We start from the raw sequence: 12,285 nt of genomic DNA, 5'->3' as shown, positions 1-12,285 counted from the left end.
CATCCCCTAATGAGGGGTCTCTCATGGCCAATGCTGGAAACTTCAAAAACGAAACATCCTCTCCTCTGTGTTTCAATACTCAGCCAGTCTTCTGATCCTCACATGTCAGAGAAGGCATATATTAGGGAGGGCATGAAACGTAATTTCTACAAACAAATGACAATACATACATAGACATGCTCGACAATGCAATAGTGTCGCTGTGTGGGAATAATGCCCACGTCCATGTCTTTAATAGAATCAAGACTCCCTGCGCTAGCTATACAAAATAGGGATGTGTTATAGTTGACGAATGGCACTTGGTCCTATTCGCAAAGGAGAAAGTCACTCCCTCAGGTCCGAATGATTTCCTGTCTACGTCAAAGACCTTCTCATAAGACACATTTTTACATGATACCAAACATAACAGCATCGCTAGTTTCCCTGAGAGTTGGTTGCCCGATAAATCTCTGTTATGCGTCCAGCTTTGAAACAGCCACAGGACCTCATCAACGTCCACAGTCGAGCATACCTCGGAACGGACGGTGCATTTATTTTGACATCTCTCATCAGTCTCTCCACTGCAGGGTGCTCCCCCATAGGGGCTCCGTCTAGCAGGTCATGCCCTGCTGAGATTGCTCATCTGTAAACCCCTATGGTCCGGAATGCTTTCTTGATTCTGGCAAGGGAAGCCAGAAAGTTTAGCACTTGCACTACAGGGGCTGAAACGGGATGAAGATTGCCCTAGCAGCTTCATAGGCACCATCACCTCCAAGCTGCCTCGTAACTCTTGAGCGTAGACGGGCCCAGGATTGCTTGATAATCTCCTCAGCTGTTCCCGAAATGCCTGACATGCTCCATCTGCTCCTGATATGCTACACGCTAGCAGAGGTAGTTGGCCTGTCCTTGTCAGAGGACGATACTTCCCCGAGGGGTCCACTGGAAGATCCTCCCTGGGAGGAATGAATCGTGGAAAATCCAAAGAATGTCCGTCAGTGCTGGAAATCATGCTTGCGACTTCCAGTTTGGGGCTATTATGACCACTTCTGCTCCTTCTCTCCTGACCTTTGCTAACACTCTCGCTAGCATCATGAAGGGGGGAAAGGTATAGTGGACTGCTCCGGAACCATGCATCTTCCCCTCTCGCCTCTGGGTCTAGCCTCCAACTGAAAAATCTTGGTAATTGTCTGTTCAACCTGGATGCAAACAGGTTGGTGTCCAAGAGACCTCAGAGGGCTGCAATTTATGCAAACACCCCTTTGTGTAGCATCCAGTCACTGGAATAGTGCCAGTAGTGAGAGTTCCAATCCGCCACCACGTCCTGCACTCCTGGGAGGTATTGTGCTGCCACGGAAATCCTCTGATTGAGGCAGTAATGCCAGAAGTCCTTGGTGAGTTCCTGTAGTATACGCGATTGTGTGCCTCCCATGTGGTTTATGTATTGGACTGCTGAGATGTTGTCCATCTTCAGCAGGATGCAGCATTCCGCCTTGCCCTTGGTGAAGGCTTTTATTGCAGAAGAGCCTGCAAGCAGTTCTAAGCAATTGATGTGGAGCGCTAGTCCTCCTGTGACCACCTGCCGCCTGTCTCAAGATGGCCGCACCTCGCTCCCCAGCCTGCTCTGCTGGCGTCCGACTCTATCATGAGTTCTGGAACATATCCGGAGATGGCTCGCCCATTCCAGGGAATACATGTTCTGGAGCCACCATTCCAGTTCTGATTTCCCTTCTTGATCTAGGGGTACTAGTTGGTGATATCCTAAACTTTCCTGTTGGTGTTGGATCTTGAGTCTCTGCAGGGCCCTGTAATGCAGGGGTCCCGGAAAGATGGCTTGTATGGAGGCTGCCAGGATTCCCACAATTTTCACCAAAGCTTGAAGCAATATCATGGGCTTCGCTAATGCAACTTTCAACTCCTTCATTTTACCTCTCATCTTGTAGGATGGCAGCTCTAGGGTTGCCTTCATTGTGCCTACTACAAAACCTGGGAACTGCATCCACTGCCTGGGGACTAGCTCTGAAATCTCCCGATTTATAAGAAATCCTAGGAAGGACCAGAGCTGGGACGCCCGCTGCAGCTGGTGGAGGAGGACTCGCTTGTCATGCGCCAGCATGAGGATGTCATCCAGGTACACAATCATTCATATGCCCCTCTCTCTCATGGCTGTCACTACTGACTGCATGACCTTCATAAAGGCCCAGGGCACCAAGGCTAGCCCAAACGGGAGGCACTTGAATTTCCATACTTGGTTGTTCCAAAGAAAACTGAGGAATTTGCGATGCTCCTCAGTGATCGGAATAGTCAGGTAAGCATCCTTCAGGTCCAACCTCACTAGCCAGTGCCCTTTCCGGAGAATGTCTCGGAGGAGGTGCACTCCTTCCATCCTGAAGTGTCTGTAAACCAGCCACCCATTTAACTCCTTTAGGTTTATAACCGGTATTTCTCTTTCCTGCGCACCAGGAACATAGTGTTTATTAATACAGTTGCTGCTTTGCTGCCTCTCTCTATTGTGCCTTTGGCTGCTAGCTGGGTCAGTTCCCCCTCTAGGAGGGCCTACTCTTCTCATGCTAATGTGAAATGCCTTGGCTTTGCTCGCTGCAGTGGCGGTGCTCCGAATTCTAGTCGAAACCCTGTCACGGTTTGTAGCAGCCATGCATCGCCTGAAAGCATTTACCAATTGTTTAAGCATAAGAGAGTCCTGTCCCCTACAGGGGGGTAGGTTATCATGGTCCTAACCTGATTGTGTATTTGGCTGGCGGTAATATCATCATCCTCTGTGTCCTCTGTTCCCTCGCCCGCAGGCCGGTAAGAATGCATCTTGTTGTCGGGACTCCCGAAAGTGGGCTCTTGGATGTTGAGGTCTCCTCTGTGAATGGAAGCAACCAGATGCACGCCCTCTGCTGCGACCGGTCCCGGCAACACTTGTGATGGAAAAATCCTTTTTATTGATGACTTGGCTTTCTCAAGGGCCATAAATGTGTCCACAAATCTCGCCATCTCTTTTGTGAATGCTTCGCCAAACAGTAATCCTTGAGCGGCTTCACCCACCTCGTAGGACGTTAGGTTACCTAGTTTCGAATCAATTTTTAACAGAAGTCCTCTCCTCCTTTTGGATGACAGGGCATCATTTGCATTCCCTAGGAGACACACTATCCTTTGTGACCAGTTAGCTAAGGTTTCTGGGTCTACTGGTTTTCCGGTATCCTTGGCCCTCTTTGCTAAGTCCATAATTTTGGCTATGGAGCCCGCCATGTCCAAGACCTTCTCTTGGGAACTCTTACAGGCTCGTTCCATTCCTTTTCTAAGGTCTTTGGAGGCTTTTGAAATGAAAGCGGTCATTTTGGGTTCTAACTCTGGCGTCTGTGACACTTTTCAGGCAACTCCGGTCTGGGACATTCAGAACACATCCGGACCCTCACCTCTTTCTCAATAGGCTTAAGCAGCCTCTGGGCCATATTTGTTGTCACTATTGGTGACGGCAGCCAGTCGTTTGATCTCGGATGTGCTATTGACTCTGGGTCAAGCATGTCCGACAACTCTGATGCTTTTCTTTGCATTTCCTCTTCACACTCTTCCATTTCTGAGAGGATATAGAGTTGGATACTATCTACTCTGACAAGGAGTCTTCATCCCCTATGTTTTGTGCCCCTGGGGAAGGGGGTAGGAGATTCGGCAAAGCCGACCGCATTATGAAGGCATCCTTCAGTTTCTCAAATGCGTCGACAACCTCAGGAGGCTTACTTTGTCCCTCTGCGCGTTTGCGAGTGAATTCATCTGGACTACATAAAGTATACATCAATTTAATTAATAATACCCTCTACTCAGCTTATTCGTGTGCAATCCCATCAATAAATGACTCTACACTATATATATTTGGATTCCTTAGCAGGAGCTACTTATGCATGCTACTTATCTTTCCAGAAGAGCAGGAAAAGAAGAGGAAATGACCTAAGCAGGATGTGGCTTATGGAACAGGCCCAGGGTATAGGCAGGACTACCAGGGGCACTCAGACTCGTGGGATTTGAAGTTTAAAGGTTTTCTGTTTTGAAGTTAAATAAATAAATAAATACGAAGATTTAAATCTGCTAGAAGAGTGGAAAATTAAGGAAGATGAAGCATAATGCTCACCTCCGGTCATGACATAGAATTACCACCCCGGGACATTAACCTGGGCTGCTAATAACAATAATAACCATCACCTTTGGGCTGTTCTGGGTGGTAATGTCCCGGGGACCCTCTTTAACTCAGGCCCTGGGCCGTTATGTACAGCCTGGGTAGCCAGTTATTATAGCAACATTAAGGATTGCACTTAGCAAGTGACACTACTTGTGTCGGTTTCATACCTGCGGGTACCTGCTGAGACCCAGGATTCTGGCCATGGGGACGGATGCTGCAGATGAAGAATCACCAATGATGGCAGCTGGTCTCAGCTTCCTGGCACAGCTGTAATTTGGGATGGATGTTTGATGCCCGGATAGCAGCCAAAGTGTGCCCTCTATAGCTGGTGCTTCTGTATAACAAGAGTCGTAGATCCTAAATCCCAGGGAGATTTGGGGTAGTATGCTAGGATTCTGGTTAATTTCATTGGTTGCGAAAACCATTGCAAGAGCGGTTTGATATTTTTCAATATTAATGCTGTTAAATGAAAGAAAAAGTTAATTAATTTGAGGAAGGTTTGATCATTCATTCGTACTAAATTTCTTTCTTACAATAAAATGTTAAAACAAGCATTAATATTGTGACAGATTTTTATAATTTTTCATTCAAAACTATTAAACTACTTATCAACACTATGGAAAGAGAACATTATTTGTTTCTTATATAATACCACAATGTTTGCCATTTTGCAGCCCTGTCAATTACATTTGTTACTTTTACCCTATTCAAAGGGGTGGCCTCATACGTTTTTTTAATTCCTTCAGTCAATCAATAATTTCACTATAAATTCTTACAGCCACTTTTAGAATACAGTTTTCTCTTTTTTCAATATCAAATACATACAACTATTAGAAAGACCTTGTAAAATGCAGGCTATGGTAACAAAACGATTGAAAGGATTGTACGCTTTGCCATATAAATGAATAGTGATCAATCGTGCAAGGGAGAGCCTTCAAAAGTCAAAATTTCAGGCAAAGTCATTAGAGAAGCTGCATTTCTCCAGGGCTCCCAAAGTGTCATACACTGAGTCTGTTTCTTTCTGATACCGCTGGAATTTTCCAAAATGTGTATGCACTGTGAGCCTTCTTTCTGGAAGGGCATGCACTACCAAACTGCCAGCCAGGGATTAGTCAGGAAAGTTGCCGGCTGACAACCTGCTTGCCCGGACAAATCCATGTGCGGATGGTGGCAGCGCTACAACCTGCCCTCAGAGGTGATGTGGAAAACATGCGAGGAGTGGGGCTCGGGGCAAGTTAGCGGAGGTGCTGATGAGTGTCTGATATGTCCTTGTGGTCCTTTGGTTAAGGTCCCAGGAAGTTGTGCAATGTCGAGTGCCTGTAGATTTGTGCAAAAAAGGTAGCAGGCGCCCCTCTCTCGAAAGAACAAGGCATGATAACCTGTTCAGTGGTTATTAACCACATTGAGAGTTCACAGCCATTGCTTTTTGCTCACTGTACCTTCACAGATGGGAAATATCCATTTGCATATCAGTCTTTGTCCCGCCTACAAGGGAAGTCCAGCACCGAAATGCTATGGCAATTCCTCTCTGAACAAGAGTACCATCAGCAACCCCATACACGTGTTTCAGCCTCGTTGGGCATCATCAGTGAGGTGAAGCTGAGCCTCTCTAAGCACAGTGAGCAGGGAGTCCACGTCTGGTTGCCCCCAGGTAACCTAGGGTGACCAACCCCAAGTTCCTTTCAAAAATACAAAAAAGGTAGCAGGCGCCCCTCTCTCGAAAGAACAAGGCATGATAACCTGTTCAGTGGTTATTAACCACATTGAGAGTTCGCAGCCATTGCTTTTTGCTCACTGTACCTTCACAGATGGGAAATATCCATTTGCATATCAGTCTTTGTCCCGCCTACAAGGGAAGTCCAGCACCGAAATGCTATGGCAATTCCTCTCTGAACAAGAGTACCATCAGCAACCCCATACACGTGTTTCAGCCAGGGATTAGTCAGGAAAGTTGTCGGCTGACAACCTGCTTGCCCGGACAAATCCATGTGCGGATCCATGTGCGGATGATGGCAGCGCTACAACCTGCCCTCAGAGGTGATGTGGAAAACATGCGAGGAGTGGGGCTCGGGCAAGTTAGCAGAGGTGCTGATGAGTGTCTGATATGTCCTTGTGGTCCTTTGGTTAAGGTCCCAGGAGGTTGTGCAATGTCGAGTGCCTGTAGATTTGTGGTGTAAGTGTTTTCGCATCAAAAAGTGGGCCTACGCAAGTATGCCTGTATGTGTGTGAGTGTGTGTGTGTGTGAGCGTGTGTGTGTTTGTGTACATGGTGTGAAGTTGTTTGTGAGAGATTGTGCGTGCAGTGTGCATTTGCTCCGTGAAGGCGAGTGTTCGTATGCGTGCACTTGTGCCCACTTGCGTATCTATGTGAGCATTGTGACACGCTGAGTCTGAGCTTTCAGCGTCAGTGTGTGTGGGGGTGTGTGTGTTTTTGTGCATCTCTCCATGTAATTCAGAAGATGCCCATCCAGTTCTTGTTTTTCTCTTTGCACTTTGTGACTGGTAGTTTTGTTTTGTTCATCAAGTGTCCTGTACTACAAGTCCCAAAATGCAAAGTAAAAAGGAAATCAAAATGATAATCTTACAAATAACAAGGGACGTGTGGCATATAACAATATATAAAAGACATGTAACTTGGCTATATTCATGATTTCTCCTGCACCTCTGTTTGTTTGGGTTGAATGGCAGTAGGGGATCTGTAAGTTATTGAAAGAGGAGGTACGTAGTGTAGAATCAGAAGAGGGGGGAAAAGTAAAATATGTTTTTTTTCAGCTGGGGAAAGTGAGAATATGGGGCTGTGAAGGGGTGATATCTACTTGCCCCCGCCGTTTTCAAAGTCTAAAAGTAGCGCAATATATTAAGGGAAAAGTGGGACGGTGTGGAAAGCCCTCCCTTGAGCTGCAAATAAAGTCTTGTTTGTGCTGGCTCACGTGCAATGGAAGACGCACAACTATTATTAACCCATTGGTAGTGCAGCTCAAAAGACCTTCTTAAAATCTTGCAGTGATTGGGTGAACATTTCCATGAATGAGGCCACATGGATCAAAGGCATGCATGCATGTTAGACTACACAGTCCAGAATACAGAGTACTTACCAAAATATACTGTTTAAAATAAAAATAAAAGAAAGTCTTGATCCCTGGTTTTCCAGAATTCAAGGACCAGCATTCAACCACTACGCCACAATGACTTAGTGCTTCAAGGTGCATACATTTCATACTTAGCCTACAAATTAATGTATCCAATTGGCTAAGTATGAAACTTGTGTGAATTCAAACAATAAAGTCCTGGGGTAGCCAGCATTCAACAATGTTTTTTTTTTCTTTCAGTTTTATAATTTTGCCAGGGACGGTATAATACAAGTTCCATTCTGGTTTATAATGTCACTGTAAATAAATGTTGTTCACGTTTAATCCATATTACAAAATGTTAAATGCCTGCAGGTTCATGCCAATTGTGACCTCTTGTGCAAAACATCCTTGCACCCAAACAGAACCTGTTGCCAAACGGTCCCGTCATAACATTGTGCGCCTATCTGGCTGCACCAAAATGTCCTATCCCATGCCCCAAGCCCCTTGTTTTATGGCTTGTGTTTTGTTGATTGTAGTGATACGTTGCACGACCCCAACTAACCACATTTAAGCAGCACGGAAATAGGAACAAAATTACCGGCTGCAAGAATAACATATGGCCAGGTACTTTCTACACCCATAGCCAAAATCAAAAGCTGGCACCCATGAATATACGCACAATAAGTGATTTAGCTTCAAAGTGAGAAAGGGGCCAGCCCCCTCAGGCCATGTTGCCCTAAGTGGTCTTGTAACTATGCCTCACTTATCAGGCACCATGGCCTTAGGCAACTGGCTTTTTCCTCACTTTGAAGCTAATCAGGGTTGGTCCATGTTATTGCATGGATGGGAGACCCGGGTTACCAGTGATTTTTCACCCTCGATGTCACTGTAGCTGTAAAAATAACAATTTTCTTATGATGTATAAAAGATTGCAGGCTTCGGGAACTCCCAATATTTTTAGTTAATGTACCTGTGTGATTCAATAATTTGCAGAGGATCACACACTTTAGTTAAGCAGCGTGCTACAAGCCCCTTGTTTTAAGGACAAACCACTGGTGCCTGAATGACTGAGACCACAGTGGACCGTGATTGGTCCACGTCTGTGATGCCTGCAAGAGAGCAGATCTTCTATTGGAAGTCCTCGATTTGTACGCAAAGCTAATCTTTGATAAGAGAAGGGGCTCTGCAGCCATTCCAGGTCGATCACCTATGTTCTCATTGAACTACAGAAGCAGCCAAGTCTTCTACATTAAGAAACGGACTCCTGAAACCACCAGAGACGCTTTGGTAGGTTTGGCAGCCTTCAAACTCTGCTGTCCCATTGGACCACTGCTTTCTTCTTTGATCAAGGCGACCTGCCAAGGTTCTTTGTCCCTTTAAGTAGTGGGAACAACTACTCTTGTTGCCCCCTGATTACCCACTGAACATTGGAAGTGTTCCTGGGCCATCCAGCACTGTCCAACTCTACTTCAGGGTAACCTGCAGCACCGCTGCTGTCTTGAGTTCAAACCCGAGACTTGGGCCATCGCTTGCTTGTGGTCCTGTGCATTCTCCTGCCAGATTTTGCAGGCCTAGCTGCTCTGGGTCCAGGATTAGGGGCATGTGTAATGCTGCCCGCATCACTGATTCCCGCATCACTTCCTGGTGATGATGGTCACTATAGAGCCCCTGCTGTCTGCTCTGCTGTGTCTTCAAGCCAGCTGCACCAGAATTTTCTTCATACCTCCTTCGGAAGCTGAGTAAAAGACAAATGTCCTATCACGGACGATCGTTCTCCAGTACAGCCGCTGAGAGCCAGAGCGCCGCGAAACTGCAGAACTCAAACCTACTAGCAACCTTGACTAAAATGGCAAAGTTTGGTTCAGACTGTGCCAAGGGTAGGTGAGCATTTGCATCACTTACCAATGGCCCCCAGGCACAACCGATCACCTCTACCCACGAATATCCGCTAAAGGTATTTGAACATGGCTGGGTTAGCCTGCGCTCCATAGCTATTCTCACCATTTCAACACTGCTTTGCCGCCAAGGGAAGGGCCTACTCGAATAGTGGGAACCAATTCTTCATCGCATCAAGCCCCTTTCTGACTTGCTACAGCCCTTCCAAGAAGACCCGCTTTTTGTCTTTTCTGCGCGATCGTGCATTTCTACGCACAACTGTACTGTTGAGCATAAGGCACCACTCTTCTTAGGGTCGAACTCGACAGTTAGGGAACAAACTCTGAAGAATTGCCTAATGCCATCTGTGTGCTAACTTTATCCTCTCTTTACAAATTGTGGTTGTATCTTATCACCAAATTGCATTAGGAAACATAATGTATATATATTGTATAGTTTAAAGATTTGTGTGATAACAGTTTTCTCACTGCTAAAGTTACTTGTGTCTATTTGGTCCGGCCGACAATAAATGTTTGGATATTTTTCATACACAGTTGTTTAAGAGTAATTTGTGATTCATTGATTCATTACTGTGTGCGCTCATTGTGGGCGTCCGATCACTCTCACCACTCCTGAGACTTAGTCTTGACCAAGCTACCTAGATTGGTCTGGTTTATCCAAAAGGTTCCCCTGTTTCACTAAAGCAAGGGTGGTCTCCTAATATTCTGTCCACCAGGTCAGATTTTAGAAATCCATCTTAACATTAATGAACACCAGGAAAATAACCTGAGAGAGGGAATCTTCCAATAAATATGCCGGCAAAGTATGAAAGGTGCCCACCTTTTAACCCCAGCAATCTTTAGTGAAATATTCCATGGAAAACAAAATCCCAATATGAAGCAAGTGCTTGTGGTCTTGTGGGTAAGCATCTGCACTGGAAACATGACAACCTAAGTAAAACCCTGGTATCCAAATACTTGAGCAAGCTTATCAACCTAAAAAAAAACCAAGGGGTTGCATCCACTATCTGAAAAAAGTAACGCTGTCCACCCACATGTGTCCCTTATTGGTGCCCTGAAAAACAGCTACAATCAGGGGAAAATAACTGCACCAATGTCCAGGATTGCAAACACTCTTGCCACATCATGGGCAAATTCTTATGGCTTACTTGCCCTCCCATCATTTCCTCTCCTCACCCACATGTCTGGCTTTCAACAATACTCTGCTTTATAAAGCTAACTTGAAAAATATGCATAGCATATTGTCACTCACATGTATACATCCTTATAGAACTATGTTAGGTAAAAGTGTACAATTGTTGCATTATTCCCCCCATCTTCACTGTGAGACTACACACATACCAGAATGCAATTCAGCAAAAAAGATGGTCTCTGAGTGCAAGACTTTCAAGGACTAACAGTAGCATGGTTTAAAATAAATTATGTGGATGCTGTGTATTATGAAATATGTAAAACTAAGAAAACACACAGCATTCAGGACTGTGGACTCTCTGCCATCCATGCAGTGACCAGGACCGACCTTGCTTAGTTTCAAAGCGAGGAAGGGTCCAGCCCCTTTAGGCCATGTTTCTCCAAGTGGTTTTGTAAGGTAGGCTCATATATTCGGCAACCTGGCCTTAGGGGATAACCCCTTCCTCACATTGAAGCTAAGCAGTGTTCGTCCCAGTTACTGCAGGGATGGTAAACCCACTGTTGCTGTAAAGATATCAATTTATGTTATTATTATTGACTGGGAGACTACAAATACCAGAATGCAATTCTGCAAAAGGTTAAAAAAAATGGTCTCTGAGTGCAAAATCTTCAAGGACTGACAGTAGCACGGTTGAAAAAAATAATAATTCAGATGCCCATTCAGTCGCCCAGACATTCATTAACTGGAACTGACCCTGCTTAGCTTCAAAGCGGGGCTAACCCTGCTTAGCTTCAAAGCAAGGAAAGAGCCGGCCTGTTCCTCTAAGTGGTCTTGTAATGTCAGCTCATTTATTTGGCAGCATGGCTTGCTGGCCCCTCCTTTACTATGAAGATTAGCAGGGTCTGTTCTGGTTACTGCATGGATGGGAGACCTGGATGGCAATCGAATCACTAGCCATGGCCAGTGATTTTTCACCCCGACTGTAAAAATATCTTTGACAAAAGTACAAAATTGTCATTGCAGGTACTGAACTACACATAACCGAGGTTATCCATAGCCTTGAATATAGCCACGATTCTTGAATAAAGCTGTGATTATCGACAGAGAGGCCAGAAAAAAAATGCTTCCAGGCCATCACAAAGTACCGTCCTCATCCATGACAGCCGCCCCCCCCCCACTCCCCAGGCAGCCTCCTCACCTCCTGTGCCCTCTCCCTTTCACACTAGCACAAGCTGCTTCTGTGGCACAGTGTGCTACAGATGGCGGCTATGGCCGAGGGTACAGAAAGCTTTGTATTGCAAACACAGTCATTTTACAAGGCTGTCAGGACTATACTGCACTGATGATCCCTAATAAGGATGAAACCAGCTATGTAGTTGTCCTGACAGCCTTGCAAAATGTCTTTCTTGGGTTGATAAAGCTATGTATAAAATAGCACTGCCTGAATAGACAAAGACAATTTCCTTGACAAAAAGGATTGCATCTGAGTTAATTTACCTAACCACAATGCCTTGCTGTTGTGGCTCAGAACTGGAGGTGAATTTTTCAGCAATGGCTAAGAGGTGGTGTTGTGGAATGTGTGACTTGGCTCAAATGAACTTTCCTACATTTACATTTGAATTTAAAGTTTTTTAAAACTTTTTTAAACCCATCATAACTTACTAGGAGTTGTGAAAACATGGCCAAATGCTGCAACCACAAGGCTGTCAAGACTATATTGCACTGACAATCACTAATCAGGGTGCAACCAGGTATGTAGTTGTTCGGACAGCCTTGAAAAATGTCTATCTTGGGTTGTTAAAGCTATGTATAAAATAGAACTGCACTCATAGACAAAGACAATTTTCTGGAGAAAAAAGTTTGCATTTGAGTGAATTTGTATACCCACAATGTATTGCTGTTGTGGTTCAGAACTCGGTGTGAACTTCCAGCGATGGCCACTAGGTGGCACTGTGAAATGTGTGACTTGGCTCACATGAACTTTCCTACTCCTTTGTATTTTCGGACAAATCCAGGATATTCGTCTCTTCTC

At 45.2% G+C, this 12,285-nt stretch overlaps 1 protein-coding gene across 1 annotated transcript in view; it reads right to left on the bottom strand.

Annotated features, from left to right (window-relative positions):
* Positions 1-12,285, bottom strand: part of LOC138579952 (vomeronasal type-2 receptor 26-like) — a 174,730-nt gene that overhangs the window by 118,766 nt on the left and 43,679 nt on the right. The window contains exon 8 of the mRNA XM_069650178.1: positions 4,324-4,615. Coding sequence (XP_069506279.1) covers positions 4,324-4,615 — 292 coding nt within the window. The remainder of the gene's footprint in view (positions 1-4,323; positions 4,616-12,285) is intronic.

The sequence above is a fragment of the Ambystoma mexicanum genome, chromosome 3p, assembly GCF_040938575.1.
Source record: "Ambystoma mexicanum isolate Mex_15411 chromosome 3p, UKY_AmexF1_1, whole genome shotgun sequence".
Lineage (NCBI taxonomy): Eukaryota > Metazoa > Chordata > Amphibia > Caudata > Ambystomatidae > Ambystoma > Ambystoma mexicanum.
The sequence above is the reverse complement of the archived record's forward strand: the minus strand, read 5'-3'. Positions and strand labels throughout refer to the sequence as shown.